Raw genomic sequence first — 18,579 nt, 5'->3', positions numbered from 1 at the left:
ACAGTGGTTAAGCGCTCAGCTGCTAACTGAAAAGTTGGAGGTTCAAACCCACCAGCCCATCTGCAGGAAAAAAATGTATCAATCTGCTTCCATAAGGATTTAGAGCCTTCGAAATTCTGTAGGGCAGTTCTACTCTGTCCTATAGGGATGTTATGAGCCAGAATCGACTCAACAGCAGTGGAATGGGTACTTCTTATATTACAATATTGTCCTTCATAAAATGATACTCGTGAAGAGTATGCTTCTTAGCTCAAGTAGATACATGAGACTAAATGGGCAGCTCCTGTCTGGAGGCGAGATGAGAAGGCAGAGAGGGTCAGGAGCTGGTTGAATGGATACGGGAAATCAGGGGTGGAAAGGAGGAGTGTGCTGTCACTTAACAATGTGTGTATAAATTTTTGCATGAGAGACTAACTTGAATTGTAAACTTTCACTTAAAGCACAATAAAAAAAAAATGCTTAAAAATAAATAAAACATTGTCCTTGATGTGTTTCTTCCCCTCTGCGTGACTGCTGGATACATTCCCTGCAATCTTTGAGGATTACAAACACTCTTACAAATCATGTTTGGATTATTTGAAATAAAATAACCTTAAAAAAAAGGGCAACAGAGCAGGAATCTTTTTGTAGAAAAAGCCAGAAGGACTGTCTTTAGAACTGCTGGCTGAATAGTTTGTAACTATCTGTTTACTTGGTAAGAGAATAATTTCATGGCTTTGAAATGAACTGTTATGGGATAAGAAAGATCCCCAGTTTTCTGGCATCAAAACATACATTACACCTTAAAACCAACATGCTTTATCCAATGAAAATACCAAGTAATTGAAATTTTGCTAACAGATTTCTTGCTCCCAACATAAAATTATAAGCAAACATCAAATCTTTGGTTTAATACTCAAGTACTCAGAAATTGTATATTGAATACTTCATGGTGTTGTTGTGGGTTGTTGAGTCAATTCCAAATCATAGTGACCCTACAGTACAAAGTGGAACTGCCCCATAGGGTTTTCTAGGCTGTAAGCTTTACAGAACAGGTTGCCAGGTCTTTCTTCTGCGGAGGAGCTCATGGGTTCGAACTGCCGACCTTTCGGTTAGCAGCCTAGTGGTAAACCACTGTGCCGTCGGGGCTCCTGACATACTGCATACCAACCTGTTGTTGTTTAATATTTGTAACAGTATTTTCATCTGTAATTTTGGCAAGATTTGAAATTCAAGTTCTTCAGAGTTGAACGAAAACTGCCTGGTGTTTGACTAACTCAGGTTAAAAACTACACACTTAAGAGGAGTTGAATGAGCATGAGACAAAAATTACAAAAATTGAAATTATTATAAAAACTTTATAACATAAACCACAAATACAAGTTAAAATAAAAACAGAACAAGTATATAAAACATTTCAAATGAAAAATAGAGAAAACCTTATCAGCTTGCTTCAAGTTATTCATCTTTTAGATATATGCTTTACTTCACATGCAGACTTACAGTACTGATTTCGATTATGTTTAATTAGGCTATAAAATACCAAATATTATTTTTAAAAGGCAACATATGCAAACAGATTCTCAAACTCAAGGATTCACCAATACCTGCAAAATGATCCTCAAAATCTTTGGGCATTTGTTAATAAAACCGCAAATCCAGAATATAAAATCTACTGGAAATATCTAACCAAACACCCAATTACTTAAATTAAACTCAGCTTCAGAGAGTCTATAAAGAGAAAATTCAATCTTATTTACTTACAAGGTTTCATACGCAAATGGGCTTTACAATATACTTTATCAACAAACTCAAGCAGCTGCTAGTCCTTAAAGCTCCCTGCACCATGCTGGAACTCAAAAGGACGTTTAACAACTTCATGGTTTCATAGAAAAATAATTTTTGTATTGTTGAAATTAAAAATAATTTTTCTTTTAAACTGGTAGAAGTTTTCACTATTGAGTTCAAAGCTTCTAGATAAACAGTTCTCCAATATGAATGTGTTTTTTTTTTATTTAAAAAGAAAAGAATTCTACCTGGGACCACACTTAATTTTTAAGAGTCCATTCTCCCAAGAAATTCCCTCCCAGAACTCTGCTATCAGCTTTCACAAATAAGCTCTTAACACAACTGTTTCTGAAGAAAAGTCTTCTAACAGACCACTGTGCTCACTCTTCTTGCTCACTGAAAACCAGATTCTGTAGTTACTCAGTGACAAACCAGTATCACTCCTTGGATGACCTTGTCCAAACATGTACTGACATCAGGCAAAAGACAAAGTATCTGCTAATACCTGACAACTGAGATGAGGAAGTCTCAATGTAGACAGTAAGGATCTCATTTACATGATGACTGCTGAAGTTGACTGGTGGTTAAGGAAGAAGTACTGTCTTGATTAATGCCATTAGCCCACGAGTCACCATGTGTACATTTTTTCCCAAAACTGTGTTTAAATTTCACATATTAAACATATCACAGTAAGGACCTAGACTTAGTTAATCTGCTCTAAACCTATAATCAGTCATAACAGTCGGACTCTGACAAATGATCATCCCATTAAAAACAAAAGTCACAAATTTGTGCTTTCTCCCCCTTTCTGGACAAAATCCAGCCAGAAGATAAAAAATATATTCCATAGAATGACTTCCCTAAACAAATCAGTCCCCCAGAAGTGCAAGATGAGAATGCTGTTTCGCAAATATTTCCTGTGGGAAACCAATACCTAAATTAAAAATAACCTACATATCTGCATGTTTCCAGACCCTTTCCAGCAAAGATTCTGCCATACAGTTTCTACTACTAGCTCTGAAAGGTGGGGAGAATACTTTATTCTCAAGCAGATACTTTCAGTTTCTTTTTCTTGGCCTTCAGCACAGGAGGCAGAGAAATCTTAAAGGCTGTCCTGAAACGAGAGGGAAAAACATTTTTTAACGCTCTGATCTCTGAACAGTGAGCCACCCCCGCGGCCTCAAAGATACTCACTCGCATGTAGTACAGATAGGGCTGAAGTTGCAGAATACTGTGAATTCAGAGGGGGGAGAAGCAGGGTCATTTAAAAACCAAATAGCTGAGATATTCACTGCCCTCCCCCACAACACAGTAAGGACAGAACGAAACAGGTCCCTGACCGTACTTGACAAGCACACAGAACAGACGTAGCCGATCTCGATGAGGTTCCGATGACAGAAACAGGCAGCCCTATAGTCAACGTGAATTGGGGGCGGGAGGATTAGCTGAGATCTCTGGTCTTGATCAGGAAGGAAAACCCACTGTGGGAAAAAGCAAGACACTTTTATTTAAAATAAAGGGAAAAATAACCAGGAGTCCAAAAAAAAAGTGGCACGTTGCCATTGAGTTAATTCCAACTCATAGTGACCCTACAGGACGGAGCAGAACTGCCCCACAGGGTTTTCCAGACTAATGTTTATGAGAGCAGATCGCCAGGTCTTTTCTCCAGCGAAGCAGCTGGTGAGTTTAAACCGCCAGCCTTTAGGATAGCAGCCAAATGCTTAACCACTGCACCACCAGGACCCCTTAACCAGGAGTCAGCTAACACGAAGAGGATACTACTAAATTAGGATTTTCCTTAAAAATCTGTTGAGAAGGGCACTTTTTATTCATTTCCTAATTATTGAGTAGGAGCCCTGGGAGGTGCAACTGGTTACGTGCTTGACCCCTAATTAAGAGGTTGATAGTTCCAGCCCACCTGGAGGCACCTGAGAAGACGGGCCTGGTGATCTGCTTCTGAAAGGTCCCAGCCTTGAAAACCCTAAGAAGCACAGTTCCATGGGGCACATATGGGGTCGCCATGAGTCAGAATCGACTTGACAGCATCTGGCTTTTTTTTTTTTTTGGTTTAATTATTGAGCACCTACCACACACAGGCACTGATGCGTGAACAGTCGTACGACATTCTGCATTTGGTTTACAGGGTTCGGAGACTACCTGAAGCCCCTCCTCCTCTGCCTTAAAACTCCTAAGCCACCATTTCTTGCTGCCCCTCAGTTACTTGCATTAGCCATCTTGCTCCCATCCACTCCACAGGACACAGGGGTCTTCCTCCCCCCAGGTGTTAGGTCCACTGTTCACGTGTCCTTACCAGCAAATACTGCAGAAGGGAGGGCATCTGAGGCACCTTCAAGTATAGTCCCCCTGTGATGTCACAAGCCTGCAAGACACACAAAGGGCTCACTTCCACACAAGCAGGCACTTAGCTGTTCCAGGTGGATGCAATTCTCACCAGTAATTCTTTAGGTCTTCCAAAGGAGAGGAGGGTATGACATGGTGTATTAACAGGGAACTGTCTCTGCACAAACCACAGCCTAATCTACCCTGTGACTGGGAGAACTAGATGGTGCCTGCCTGGCTACTACTACTTACCATTCTGATCAGGGCCACAACAGAAGGATCCTGACAGAGCAGGAGAAAAACGTGGAACTGAAGCTCAAATTCCACCCCCGCCACCAAAAAAAAAAAAGACTTACTTGACTAGTTGAGAGTAGAGGACTCCCTGAGACTATTACCCTGAGATACTCTTTAAACCTTGAAACAAAAGTAGCCCCTGAGGTCACCTTTTAGCTAAAAAATAGACTGGCTTCACAAAATAAGTATCACCCGTGAGTATTGTGCTCCTTTAAAAAAAATCATCTATATGAGTCAAACGGTCAACAATTACTTTAAAACAACGATGAGAATGTAAGGGGGCAGAGACACTAAATTCATGGAAACCGAACAACTAGAACAGAAATAATGAGAATGTTCACACATTGTGACAATTATAACCAATGTCAGTGAACAATGTGTGTAGAGATCGTTGAGTGGGAACCTAAACTGCTGTGTAAACCTTCACCAAAAACATAATAAAATATTATTTTTAAAAAGGAGAGAGAGAAAGAACTGTCTCCCGGAGTGAGTGAGGGCCAGACACTTCCAGCTACCTCCCAAGATATTCAAGTATCTTACTTGTCCCCCTTGGCCAACACCCTTTGACTGTTTGGAGTTTGTAGTCTGGGTCTGTCTGTGCTCTTTCTCTTGCATGATTGCTACCAACAAATTTTTATTGCTGTCACGTTTACTCACTTTCATTATATATTTTTAATAACAGCTTTGTTGAGATATAATTCACATGCCATAAAATTCAGTGTTCAACTCAATGGTTATTACAATATTCACACCTATGCAACCATTACCACTAATTCCAGAACATACTCATCACCCAGAAAGAAACCTCGTATCCATCACCAGTCACCCCCTACTCGCATCCCCCGCCCCTGGCAACCACTCCTCTACTTTCTGTCCTATAGGTCTGCCTGTTATGGCATTTCGTATAAACGGAATCATACAATACGTGGTCTTTTGTGTCTAGCTTCTTTCACTAAGCATGTTTTTGGGGTTCATTCATGCTGTAGCATGTATCAGTACCTCATAACTTTTTTAAAAAATTAGGTAAGATTTACATAACATAAAATTCACTGTTTGAAAGAGTACAGTTCAGCAGTTTACAGAACATTCACTATATTGTTCAACCATCACCACAATCTAATTCTAGAACATTTCCTTCATGCCCAAAAGGAAACCCCATACCTATTAGTGGTCAGTCCTATTTCCTTCTCCCCACTCCCAGCAACCACTGCTCTGCTTTCTGTCTCTCTGCATTTGCCTATTCTGGACATTTCATGTAAATGGATCACACACTCTGTGGCCTTCTGTGCCTGGCTTCTCCCGCTTAGCATCGTGTCTTCTAGGTTCAGCCATGTTGGAGCATGTATCAGAACTTCATTACTATATATGGCTGAATAATATTCCATTGTATGGAGACACTACATTTTATTTATCCATCTGTAAACAGACATTTGGATTATTTCCACTTTTTAGCTATTATGAATAATGCTGCTGTGAACATCTGTGTACCAATTTCTGTGTGGACATGTTTCCTTTTCTCCTGGCTATATACCTAGGAGTGGAATTGCTGAGTCATATCATAATTCTGTTTAACATTTTGAGGAACTGCCAGACTATCTGCCAAAGTGGCTGCACCATTTTAAATTCCCGTAGCAATGAATGAGGGTGCCAGTGTCTCCACATCCTCACCAACATTTGTTACTGTCTGTCTTTTTGATTGTAGCCAACCTAGTGTACGAAGTGGTATCTCACTGTGCTTTTGATTTGCATTTCCCTAATGACTGAAGAACTGACACCTTTGAATTATGGTGTTGGCAAAGAATACTGAATATACCACAGACTGACAGAAGAATGAACAAATCTGTCTTGGAAGAAGTACAGCCAGAATGCTCCTTAGAAGCAAGGATGGCGAGACCTCGTCTCACGTACTTTGGACGTGTTATCAGGAGGGACCAGTCCCTGGAGAAGGACATCATGCTTGGTAAAGCAGAGGGTCAGCGAAAAAGAGGAAGACTCTCAATGAGATGGGTGGACACAGTGGCTGCAACAATGGGCTCAAACATAGCAATGACTGTGAGCACGGTGCAGGATTGGGCAGTGTTTCGTTCTGTTGTACACGGGGTTGCTGTGAGTCAGAACTGACTCGACGGCACCTAACAACAACACAACGATGACCAATGATGTTAAGCATCTTGTCATGTGCTTAATGGCCACTTGTATATCTTCTTTGGAGAAATGTCTACTCAGATCCTTTGCCAATTTTTAACGGGTTCTTTGTCTTTTTATTGAGTTGCGTATGATCCTACTTTCATAAAAAATTCTGTGAGTGCAAATCGAAAGGTCGGCAGTTTGAAACCACCAGTGGCTCTGTGGAAGAAAGATGTGGAAGTCTGCTTCTGTAGAGATTTACAGCCTCAAAAGCCCCATGGGGTTGCTATGAGTTGGAACTGACTCAGTGGCAGTGGGTTTGGTTTTTGGTAATATTAACAATGGTAATTTTTGGAGGATGGGATTTGAAGGTTATTTTGGACTTTTCTGTGTTGCTTAAATTATTTTTAGCATGCAGGTCACTTTCACAAAGTTGACCACATCTACACAAAAGATAAATGAAAACTTGAAAGGGATCAGAGATATTAGCGCTCTAATCTGTAGCGTGACACAGGGCTAATCCCTAAAAATGTGCAAAGACTGGTGAAAGGCATTTAACTGTAACAAAAAACCAAACCAATCCCATCGCTGTCGAGTCGGTTCTGACTCCTAGTGACCCTACAGAACAGAGCAGAACTGCCTCATAGGGTTTCTAAGGAGCAGCTGGTGGATTTCAACTGCTGACCTTTTGGTTCGCAGCGGAGCTCTTTAAAACAGTAACACACCACACTTTCATAATCACTAAAACCCAGCATGCTTTTAAAACATACCTGTTGGAGGAGTCCTGAATCAGAGTCTAAAACACAGGCATCAATCAAAATATTCTGAAATGAACATTTGAAATTATTATAGGAATAACAGCAGTAATGCTTACCTACAATTACACCTACTAAGTGCCAGGCTCTACTCTTAAAATGCTGTAGCTCATTTAATAGGAATAACTGCAAGGGAGATGTGTCATTTGCCTTTCACAGCTGAAGCACCCAGGACTTGGCCATGCTGTGGTCACAGAGCTGGGTGGCAGGGCTGTAAGCCCTGGTCTGCCTGTCTCCAAAACCATGCTCTATCCACTACATTATGTTGCCACTTCAAGCTGGAAAATATTATGCATAACTATGAGAGCATTTTAGGTTAATACTTAAGTTTTAAGAAAGTTTTGGATTTTTTTTTAAACATATCAAAGAAAAAACTGTAATGGCAATAATACATCTGAACATTGCAGTTATCAGCAATGTAAAAACACCAAGTCTTTATAAACCTCACTAAAATAAACAGAAATTGAGGCAAGGTTTATGGAGCAAATTCTGAAATCAGAGTTCTCAGCCTGGGGGCGAAGGATGGGTTAAAACGGCTTACGTGAACACCACGAAACCATGCACAAACCTCTGCCTGATCACACGAGTGTCTGGCACAGGGCTCATCAAAGGACCCCCCATATTCTCAAGGGGTTCAGGACCCAAGACAGAACACAACTGTGAAAACCTGTTGCTGTCGAGTCGACTCCGACTCCTAGTGACCCTGCAGGACAGAGGAGAACTGCCCCGTAGGGCTTCCAAGGCTGTTATCTTTACAGAAAACGACAGCCACATCTTTCTCCCTCGGAGAGGCTGGTGGGTTTGAACTGCTGACCTTTCAGTTAATAGCCAAGCGCTTAACCACTGCAATACCAGGGCTCCTTAAAATGACTACAATAATCTATGAACTATTGAATCCTAAACCACTAACCAGGCTATTTAGTCAAAATACCTTTCTAGGTCAGTCATCCAAACACTGAAACTAATTCCCTCATCATGAAACAAAATATCCTTTAAAAGGCGGGCTCTCGATTCACCTGTTTCTGGGCCGCGAAGATTACATTCATGAAGTTCATATACTGCAATGCACTGTCTTCTGCAGCCTTAATCACCTGAAAAACCGTGTCTATGTTAACACCTCCAGGCACATCCTGATACTCTTACTCAGATGCCACCACAATACACTGTGAACTACACCCAATATCATGTTTTCTAATTTGTTAGCTACTTACCGATACTGTACGATACCTGAAAATATAAAGATGACAGCAGAGATTACCTCCAAACCCCACTACCCAGGCATAATCCTTGTTAATGGTTTAATGATCATCCTTCTACAGAGCATCTATATGACCATGTACTACCCATCCCAAAAATATACACACACAAACCCCCAAAACACATAAACACTCACCCAAAACACACTCACACCCAAAACACACACACACAAAATGCACATGCTCACCCAAAACTCTACTTGTGTCAATGAATTTGGCTGATCTCATCCTTCTTAATGACTTGATAGAGTCCCACATTTAACCAATTATCTCTACAGGACAGTTAAGACAGTTTCCCATTTCTCAGTTTTAAGCAATGCTCTGATGAAAACCGTTCGTACACTTCTCTAATTATATCCTGAAGATAACCAGTGAGGTTGCTGAAGTGTATGCACATTTAATTTTTGTGCAGATCATCAAACTGCCTCCAGAACAGTTATGCCAAAATAAACACTCCCCGATGCAGCTGTCAAACCAAGGCACTGCCAAGTCTTTCATTTTTTCCGAGCGGTAAGCAAACAATGAAAAACTCACTATTTTCCACTTAAACTTCTTTGCTTACTGTAAGGCTGAACATGTTTTTAAATGCTAACTGACCATTCACATTTCTTCTTTGCAGTCTGCTCATGTTTTCTGCCCGTGTTATAGAGTGGAACTTGTCTTTTAAAATTTAACTGGTAAGAGTTCCTCTGTCTGTCACATAGGTATGCTGAAAATATTTTCCTGGTAGTTTTTCTTTCGTCCTTGTTTTGCGATTTTATGGAGTACTAATCTTTCAAGTTTCACATCCTGCTTGGAAAGACATTCAACTCACCATCCCAAGACTGTAAACATATATTTTCTTCTAGCGCTTTTGTGACTTGAATTTTTACATTTAAATCCCTTGAATGTATTCAGGTGTAATTGGTAAGATAGGGATCAGCTTTACATTCTTCCCTAAATAGCCAAACAATTAGCCCAGCCTCTTTCATTGAGAAATACATTTTCTTTCCATTAATTTGAAGACAGTCCTATATCACAAGTCAACTTCCCATACGTACTTGACTTCGAATCTCTTCTGCTCTCTATTTGCCTCTGAGTATTCTGTGCTTTAGAATGGGCTTTGATTCCTAACACAGCAAGTTCTACCTACTGTTCTCGTTTACAAGGTTCCTGGCTATTCTGATTTATTCTTCCAGATCAACTTCTGAATTTCTTTTTTTAAGCACCACCCCCCAACCCTGCCAGAAAACAAAGAAACAAAAAAACAAAACAAAATAAAAACTCACTGATATTCTGAGATTGGACTGAACTGACAGCTTAATTTCACAAAAATTGACATCCAAGAGCAAAATATCTCTATTTATTCAATTCTTGTATGTCTCTCAGAATTTGAAAGTTTTTGTTCATGTCCGTTTTATACATTGCTTGTTAAATTATTTCCATATATGTAATATTTCTTGCTTCAATTGTAAATGGAGTCTTATTTCCCATCATGTTTTCTAATTGGCTGTAGTTGATATATAAAAATAGTGCTGATTTTTAAAATCTTACCAATATCCTTGACTTCATTTCCTGATTATCTATAAAGAGAAATAAAAAGATTACAATTTAGTGGAACCTTTATGAAATACATATATAAGGTTTTCTACCCAATTTTTAAATAGTCCACCATCCTTATGGTGGTTAAGATAAGTAAGATTATAGTTCTCATAGGAAAATGTAGACTCTTACCTTTAACTTCTTTGTTCATTCTATGAATGTCTTATTTTACCAGCATTAAGGAAAAAGAAAAATTCCACTTCATAAATATAGTAAACAGAAAAATAATCTCAAATTTTAGTTAAAAATAAACCCAGCACTCACCTAATAAAAAAAGGAAATGTCCCTTTTTCTGTGATAAACACACAAGCAAGAGTCATCAGGGGTTTCCAGCACTAACTCAGTGCAGCCACTGGGGTCTGTAACCCAAAGTATGATCTTTGTCCCCAAAATTGAAATGATCAACGTGATCGTCCTGTGACTATCCACCAGATCCTAGATTTGAATATGGGGACCACACGTAAATCAACAAGCCAATCAAATGAGGTAACTCTGAATACTATAAAGGTGACCAGACACCCCAAATCATTGTCTAGGACAAAGGAATTACTCAATACTGCCAACGATAAACAAACTACAAAAGACTGAGAGAAGCTCGTACAAACATGGATACAACTGAAATGCTTAGAAAGCTCTTCTTGACCCTGTGCTAAGTGCAAAATATCCCAGTCACCTATGGAGAAGCAGCTACTCGTTTATTAAGCCTCAGGGTCAGAAAATGGCTTTTAAAATCGAAGACTGCTCCTAATTCAAGAAAGATGGGCTAATGCACAATAAACGAATAAATAAGAAAAACCAATCCAATGTATCAAAATAAGAAACAAGGAAACATTCCAAAGCAGCATTCATTGTGGGCAGAAGGACAGACTGGAGAAACTAGTTTTCTATTTCTTCTCATTTCCAGTCTTTACAGTTCATCTTACACATCTCAAAGTCAAGATCAATTATTTTTTGATCGCCCACCACTTTAGGATACTCAGGCCTCCCATTCATGTGGACATGCAAGGTTCTAAGAAATAGCACGAGTTAAGACCTGCTTATTCCAGAAGGAGCAGCCCTGGTGGCACAGTGGTTAAGCACCCAACTGCTTACCAAAAGGTCAGCAGTTCGAACCTACCAGCTGTTGCGTGGAGAAAAGATGTGGCAGTCTGCTTCCGCAAAGATTACAGCCTTGCAAACCCTATGGGGCAGTTCTACTCTGTCCTACAGAGTCGCTATGAGTTGGAACCGACTCAATGGCAATGAGTTTTTCATTACAGAAGATACCGCCACGATGATTAAAGCAAAAAGGATACAGCAGAGGGCTTTGGCAAGGGACCCTGCCAGCAGAGTTTCCATGTGTTGACCCTTTATGTCACCTGCAAACAATAACAACATTAAAAAGGAAATTTTTAAGTACTTGCTTAATCTGAAATCATTTTCAAACCATTCTTCTCCATGAATGAAATCAAACAATGATATTTCAAACTGGTTTTTAAAAGCATACTGAATAGAAAGCAGAGACTCAAACAGATACTTGTACACCAGTGCTCACAGCAGCACTATTCACAACAGCCGAAAGGTAGAAACATCCCAAGCTTCCGTCAACAGGCGAATGGATAAACCAAACGTGGTACATCCATAGAATGGAGTATCATTCAGTCAGTACGAGGAATGAAGTCCTGACACATGCTATGAGGTGGAGGAACCTTGAACACACGATGCTTTTTAGAACAACAGCCTTGCAGGCTGTGTGGAAGGACTTGAATGGGGAGAGACAGGAGTCAGAAGAGCAGTTAGAAGTTGTTGGAATCACCTAGAGCCGCAACTTTCAGCCTGGGGAGTTTTGGCCCCCGGGGGACATTGGGCAATATCTGAAGACATATTTGGTTGTCACAACTGGGAGGGGTGCTACTGGCATGTAGTGGACAGAGGCCAGAGACACTACTCAGCATCCTGCAATGCACAGAACACGCCCCACGAGAAAGAATCATCCTGCTCAAAATGCCAGTCATGCAGAGGCTGAGGAAGCCCCGACCTGGACGACAGATAATAAGGGTTCAGACTTTGGAGACATTTCTGATGCTAAATTGGTAGGATTTCACAGCTGATTGGATGCTGGATGTGAGGAGAAGGAGTCAAAAAAAGGGGAAAGCTCTGAACTTGGAAAATTAGGTGGGTGAGGATGACAGAAATAGGGGCTGGAAACAGTGATATTGTTGGGGGAAAAGGTAATGAAAAGGAGCTTGGGGCACGTTAACTTTTAAGAGCCTGTAGGGCTCCTAAGTGGAGATGTTTGCAGCTATAAAGAAAGGCTGGTCTTAGAGACGTAGATTGGGAAGTATTTGTATATAAATGATTACTGAAGATGAGAGTGGGTGCGGACATTCAGAGAAAGAAAATAATGTGCAAAATAAAACATATTTTGAGGGATAAGATCAAGGAAGAGCCAGAAATAGAAACTAAGAAGGAATGATCCAGAAGAGGAAAAGCAGGTCAACAGGATGTCCTGAGAAGCCAGAGTACATTTCAAGGAAAGGCTGGTCAACAGTATCAGACGCCACAGAGGTCAGGCAAACAACACACAGGCTTTAATGAAGACAACTGTTACAAAGGAAACAGAGAATATCCTAGTAGATAGTATTTAAGAACCTCAAATCTGTGGATTTAAACCCTGAAGGGCCTTCAAATGGAACTCCTTTTGCAAAATAACAATATGAAAAAAGTAAATAAAAGCTATTACTCGTGGTCATTAGGTCTTTGATCTCTTCAGCAATAACTTCATTTGCTGCTGTTAACAGCTCATATTTTCCGTCTTTACTTCCTGACGGATTAAACTCAGAAGGAGGGTTGCCGGCTTCTCCGAAGAAGTCTCCCAGCCTGCCATTCTTTCCAGGATATAAGAATCGACTAAAACGGAGAGGGGAAAAAAAAAAACCTAGTTACACCTCGACTCACCGCCCTCACCCAACAGCAAAATGAAATTCATCAAAGAAAACAAACAAAAATCACGCCCATTCTGGACTTCTAAGATTTGATAATAAATTTCATTTTGTACAAGTGCGCAAAAGAGGCAAAGTGGCAAACTCGAGTCTACCGCCACAGAACGTCTGAGTGGTTCCAGTGTTTTCTAGAAAATGAGAGAAAATAAAAAAGAGTATTGGGTTACAGTTTCCCACTGTGCAGCAGGGTACTCCCTGCTCTACTCTCTCAAAGGACAATCCAAAGAGATTGATCCCAAATTCTAGCTCACCACTAGTTTATTCTCCAAGATACACATTATCTACTCCAGTAGTTACAGAAACCTGGTCCGAGGGCCCCTGCAAAGGCTCTCCTAGTGCTTTGTGACTCCTGTAATCATCACACAGAGGACACTTTTGATAAAAAACAGAAGCTCTATCTGTTAGAGCTTCTGCTGATATCCTAACCAAAATGACGCCATCTTTTCACTCGGTGCTGATTAAAACATATGGTGGTGATGGCAGTGGAGCACGGGAACAGTGGCCCATGGGCTCGTTCGCCCCACCAAAGGAAGTAGCCCAGAGAACCAAGAAAACTGGAGAACCATCCATGAACCGCATATGAAATACATTGGTAAACAAGTCACTTCTACTGCCATGTGACATTTAATCGAGATATAGAAAAGCTGTATCTTACATGGGGATAGATTCTACATGAGTACATGACGTGACAAGCAAGCATGATCAAAGTTATTCATAAACCCTTTACGTACAGGTCCCTGGGTGGCACAGACAGTTTGTGCTCAACTATTAGCTTAAAGGTTGGCAGTTTGAACCTACCCAGAAGGCCTGGCTATCTGCTTTCATAAACATTACATTACAGCCAAGAAAATCCCAGGAGCAGTTCTACTTTGTAACACATGGGGTTGCCATGAGTCTGAATCGACTCGATGGCAACAGGTTGGATTTTGTTCTGGTTTTTTACTGTATACACGGCCATATTTACAAATCAGGTGCAGACCTGCGTACCATCCTGCAGTTAGTCTAACACAGCCAGTGTTTACAGCAGTGCTGGAAAAGACCACAGTTCTTCAGCTGAGCACTAGATGGAGTCACTGGCTTGGCTGTAGGAGCTGATGTTATGAGAAAAATTCGTATTCCTAAATACCAGATCACACGAAGAGCAGTGAAAGAGTCCCACCACGTGAGGTACGTGGGAGTTAAGACTGGGTGAAGGGAAACAAGAATGATATCTCCCACTGTGCTCTCACTCCAGGGCAGACACCTAATGAAAGGGTGCTGATGGGAGCTGCCTGCCATCCCATAGTTCTTGCTCTCTTTTTGCTTTGTGAACATAGTTGAATCCGTGGCAGTTAAACGTACATACAACTTCACTGTATATTAACTAGCAAGGTTTTTGATATTCGTGTTGTTATTAGGTGCCGTCGAGTCGATTCTGACTCACAGCGACCCCATGTGACACAGCAGAACCGCCTCCTGGAGTTTGACACTGCCTGTAATCTCGACTCCACCACGACGCCTCTCAGCGTTCACACTTACTAACAATGGGCACGTGCTGACTCCCGATGCTGTGGCTGTTATTCACACATACACGGGTTTTCTTCTTTGCAACACAGAGTACAAACAGTGCCAACTGGCACCGACAACTCACAAACATTGAGCATTAAACAGGAAGGGTGGTGACAGTGGCCGTACCTTTCGTGAATGTGACTTGCTATCACAGCAAGTCGGTTGGAACGGTTCATGAATAAATGGGAATTTCCCAACACCATCACAGCATCTATGCATTTTGATAAAGTGAACTGTGGGAAAACGGAAGACATTAGAAAGATAAATTAGCGATCCAAATAACTATGTCAGGCCTTGAAATGGGAAGAGACAATCACAATTATTCATTGCTAAAAATGTGTCCAGGAGCTACCCTCCTCCAAAACCATTAGCCAAAACCCTTGAAAACTATAGCCCTCATTTCACTCACGTGAGATCTTTTCTATGTCAGCAAAATATCCCAAAAATATTTTTTGCGTAGCGTTTAGGGAATAACAAACGTCTCGTGTCTTCTGTGCTGAAATTACTAGCTAACTATCACTACACATGGAGTAGATACTTACTACATACATGATGTACAATGTAATACTTGATGATACTGGTGATTCCTAAAAATGTTCAATTTAGTCATTCACTAAACATGCAAAGATCACTTCTCTCACGGAGCTTACGTTCTCACAATTATAACGTTAACTGTCCAAGTAGTTTTGGTACATGCTTTTTATCAAGCTGAGGAAGTTCCCTTCTATTCTTAGTTTGCTTTGATGGCGCAGTGGTTAAGCGCTCAGCCACTAACCAAAAGATTGGCAGTTCGAACCCACCAGCCACTCCTCGGGACAAGTATGTGGCAGTCTGCTCCTGTAAAGACTACAGTCTTGGAAACCCTATGGGGCAGTTCTACTTTTTCCTATAGGGTCACTATGAATTGGAATTGACTTGATGGCAAAGGATTTGGTTTGGTTTTCTCTTTTTGGTCATGGCATGTAATTCTTTGTATATATTGCTGGATTTGATTTGCTAATGTTTTTTGAAGATCTTCTGCATCTACGTTCATGAGTTTTCTTTCTTTTGTATTGTCTCTGTCTGGTTTTGGTGTAAAGGTAATAGTGACCTTGTAAAACGAGCTGGCAAGTGTTCCTTCTTCTTCTGTCTTCTGGAAGAGATTACACAGAATTGGTGTTACCTCTTCAAACGTTTGGCAGAATTCTCCAGTGAAACTATCTGGGCCTGGAGATTTAACACTAATTCTACATAATCTCTTCCAAAAACAGAAGTGAAAAAAAAATCTATATATGGAATCAATATATGAAATGTTCAGAAAAGACAATACGGAGACAAGAAGCAGATCAGTGGTTGCCAGCAACGTGGGGTGGAAGGAGAGATGGACTGCACACAGGCACAGTGGAACTCTGTGGGGTGATGGAAATGTTCTAAAAGGGATTGTGGTGGTGATTAATGTACTAAAAAAATCACTGACTTGTAACTTATCATGGGTGAAATTTATGGTATGTAAATTATACCTTAATAAAGCTGTTTTTTGTTAAAAAGCAATATAAACATATTCTCAGTTAAACCAGAATTATCCAAAGGCTTCCTTAAACAGTCTTACCTGAGATCCTTTTAATGCTTGCTTTCCCCACCAAATTGGGTTGGTATCAACTATGATTACTAGAAGATTCAATTCATCTTCTGAAAATATTAACAACAACAACAAAAAAATATTAGTCTCATAAAAGTGAATCACGGCTAACATTCCCAATTAGTGCGGTAAATCCAGAGCAAGTACCAATACATGCCTTTAAATGTTTATCATCCTACCACCATGATATTCACAGAAGGCCAAATTCTTGTAAAGATTTAAAGCTTAGTGGGTCCTGAGCAAGCTCTCGCCTGCTTTCTGTACCACTGCACCTTCCCTCTCTTCCTCCTCCAAGTTGCTGTGTTTTCTTGTATCACAGGAGTAAAAGGTTTGACAAACTCAAGGACCAAAAGCAATGCTACCTCTTCCTTCCAAAAGCCTTCCCCAGGTCTTCCAGCAGGAGGTCCTGGCTCCCTCCTCTCAGGGGAGAGGGAACGCCAGCCTTCTCTGCACCAGGCATTGGCATATGTACTCCCATAATCCTGTTTTATCCTAAAAACAACCCAACAAGGGACATATGAATGCTGTCTTTCATCAATTACAAGGCATTCCCTTTTTTTTTTTTTTTTTACATTTAACTCAGGATGGTATCTTACTATTAAAATTGACAGCATGTTTTTTCTCTCAGTGGTACATAAAATAACAGCACAGTTTATAATTCATGTTGTCTTAGATTACATGAAATACAGTATTCCTATTTTACAAATAAAAGTAAGTTGCCCAAAGTCACATGGCCTTCTGGCCAGTGGCAAAGGCAAGGCCCTGCTGTGAAGACAGCTCTGCTTGACTCTGAAGACTGCAGTTTTTCATTGCCCCACAGCTTGACTCTGCCCATCGGCCACACCAACAGACACTCTTCTAATGACACTCAGCTCTCACTACCTCATGTTACAGTTAGTTGTGCGTTTCTCATCTCTCTTCCCAGTCCTGACACCTAGACTGTGGAGTCCTTAAAGAATGATTTTTGCTACTCCTGGGATAAATGAAATAATAAGTGTAAATCATGCAGTAAAATGCCTAGCACGGAAGCAGCACTTTAATAACTGCCTCTCCCACAGGCCTTCTCTCTTCTACCCATAAGCCCTCAAGCCTTATCCCCCAACAGGCCCCACCTTACAATTCTCAGAACTACTGGTTCCTTGATATTACCAAGACAGCCTGAGAAAAAGACAAGTGTGTTGCCTGTGTGGAGAGTTATGTGTATCAGTACATCTGAAATGTCCCTGTGAACATTCTTCTTTGGGTCTCCACCTCCTCATCTGTAAATAGGGCCAACAAAGCCAGGACTGCCCACCTCACAGGGATGTGGTGTAAACTGAAACAGATAAAAGAAGCATGGACAATTTTTACAGCCTCAGAATGGGTCTCCTTATTTCTACTCTTGCTCCCACAGTCCATTTCCTACACAGCAGCCAAAGTGATCTTTTAAAAATGTAAATCAGATCATAACATTTCTCTGCTTGGGTATGCATCACACTTAACACTAAAGTTACAAGGCCCTGCATTCTCTGGCACCTGGCAGCTCTCTGGTCTCATCCTCTTCCACTCTTCCTCTAGTTCACTTTGCTCCAGCCACCCTGGTCTCCTTTCTCTTCCTCTAAGACATCAGGCTCCACAACTGGCAGTTTAGTGTATGAATAAATGCCTCCCCACCTTCGCTATCACGTTTCCCCATTTCTGTCTTCTCCGTAATGTGGTGTCTCGACCTGCCACAAGGCCTTTGCACTTAGAATGCACTCCCCCAGGAACTTCGCAGAGTAGTCGACCAAGCCGTAATCTAAACATCATGATCTTCCCCGAACTATGTGCAGTAGCTCTTGCTCCCTCATCCACTAAGCACAATCTACCACATTATCCTAACATACTGTCTTCCTGGCTCTTGTCATCCTTTGAAATTATCTTTATTTACTTGCTTATTGCCTGTCTCGCCCACTAGAATACAACGCCCTGAGAGCACAGACCTTGTCTATCATGTTCTCTGCTGTATCCCCCGCACACAAAATAATGCCTAGCACTCAGTAGGTACTCCATATTTACTGAGTGAACGAATGAATGAATGCATTCGCTACTCCTCTAAACACCAAATACGTCTCACCCAGCCCAAAAGCTACACTCCATTTCGCCGGTCATAGCCGGGCAGAGTCTGCCCAACCCCAGGGCAACTCTCACCGTCTGAGACCATGGCAGCCTCCGCGCAGCGCCAGCGGCTATCAGGGAAGCGTCGGGAATCGGCCAATTCCGACTTCCGGCGC

The 18,579-nt window shown here is 41.0% G+C and overlaps 1 protein-coding gene across 10 annotated transcripts; it reads right to left on the bottom strand.

Moving 5' to 3' along the window:
* Window positions 1-1,352: 1,352 nt before the first annotated feature.
* GTF2H3 (general transcription factor IIH subunit 3) lies at window positions 1,353-18,562 on the bottom strand. Of its 10 annotated transcripts, none has more exons than XM_023739258.1 (15): window positions 18,497-18,562; window positions 17,477-17,642; window positions 16,298-16,377; window positions 14,836-14,942; window positions 12,903-13,069; window positions 11,476-11,538; window positions 10,313-10,342; window positions 10,133-10,161; window positions 8,360-8,434; window positions 7,299-7,352; window positions 4,079-4,147; window positions 3,113-3,248; window positions 2,962-2,998; window positions 2,824-2,881; window positions 1,353-2,344 (listed from the first exon to the last, which is right to left on the bottom strand). In XM_023739258.1, exons 4-15 carry the CDS (start codon window positions 14,910-14,912, stop codon window positions 2,321-2,323), a joined length of 819 nt encoding a protein of 272 aa, XP_023595026.1. In that variant the 5' UTR covers window positions 14,913-14,942; window positions 16,298-16,377; window positions 17,477-17,642; window positions 18,497-18,562; the 3' UTR covers window positions 1,353-2,320. The 10 variants fall into 10 exon arrangements, with proteins under 10 accessions (XP_023595026.1, XP_023595025.1, XP_023595024.1 ...); XM_023739257.1 differs by having other exon boundaries at window positions 17,622-17,642; window positions 18,497-18,518; XM_023739256.1 differs by lacking the exon at window positions 17,477-17,642 and having other exon boundaries at window positions 18,497-18,557.
* Window positions 18,563-18,579: the final 17 nt, after the last annotated feature.

Source organism: Trichechus manatus, unplaced genomic scaffold (assembly GCF_000243295.1).
Source record: "Trichechus manatus latirostris isolate Lorelei unplaced genomic scaffold, TriManLat1.0 scaffold00131, whole genome shotgun sequence".
NCBI lineage: Eukaryota > Metazoa > Chordata > Mammalia > Sirenia > Trichechidae > Trichechus > Trichechus manatus.
The sequence above is the reverse complement of the archived record's forward strand: the minus strand, read 5'-3'. Positions and strand labels throughout refer to the sequence as shown.

Excerpts from the sequence above, each read along its gene's own strand:
- GTF2H3 (XM_023739249.1), bottom strand. The coding sequence starts at position 18,358 with ATGGAGTACCTACTGAGTGCTAGGCATTATTTTGTGTGCGGGGGATAC. Across the intron at positions 10,162-10,312 it reads AATGAACAAAGAAGTTAAAG|ATAATCAGGAAATGAAGTCA; the intron begins GTAAGAGTCTAC and ends TTCTCTTTATAG. Across the intron at positions 8,435-10,132 it reads AAATGAAGTCAAGGATATTG|GTGATTAAGGCTGCAGAAGA; the intron begins GTAAGATTTTAA and ends ACGGTTTTTCAG.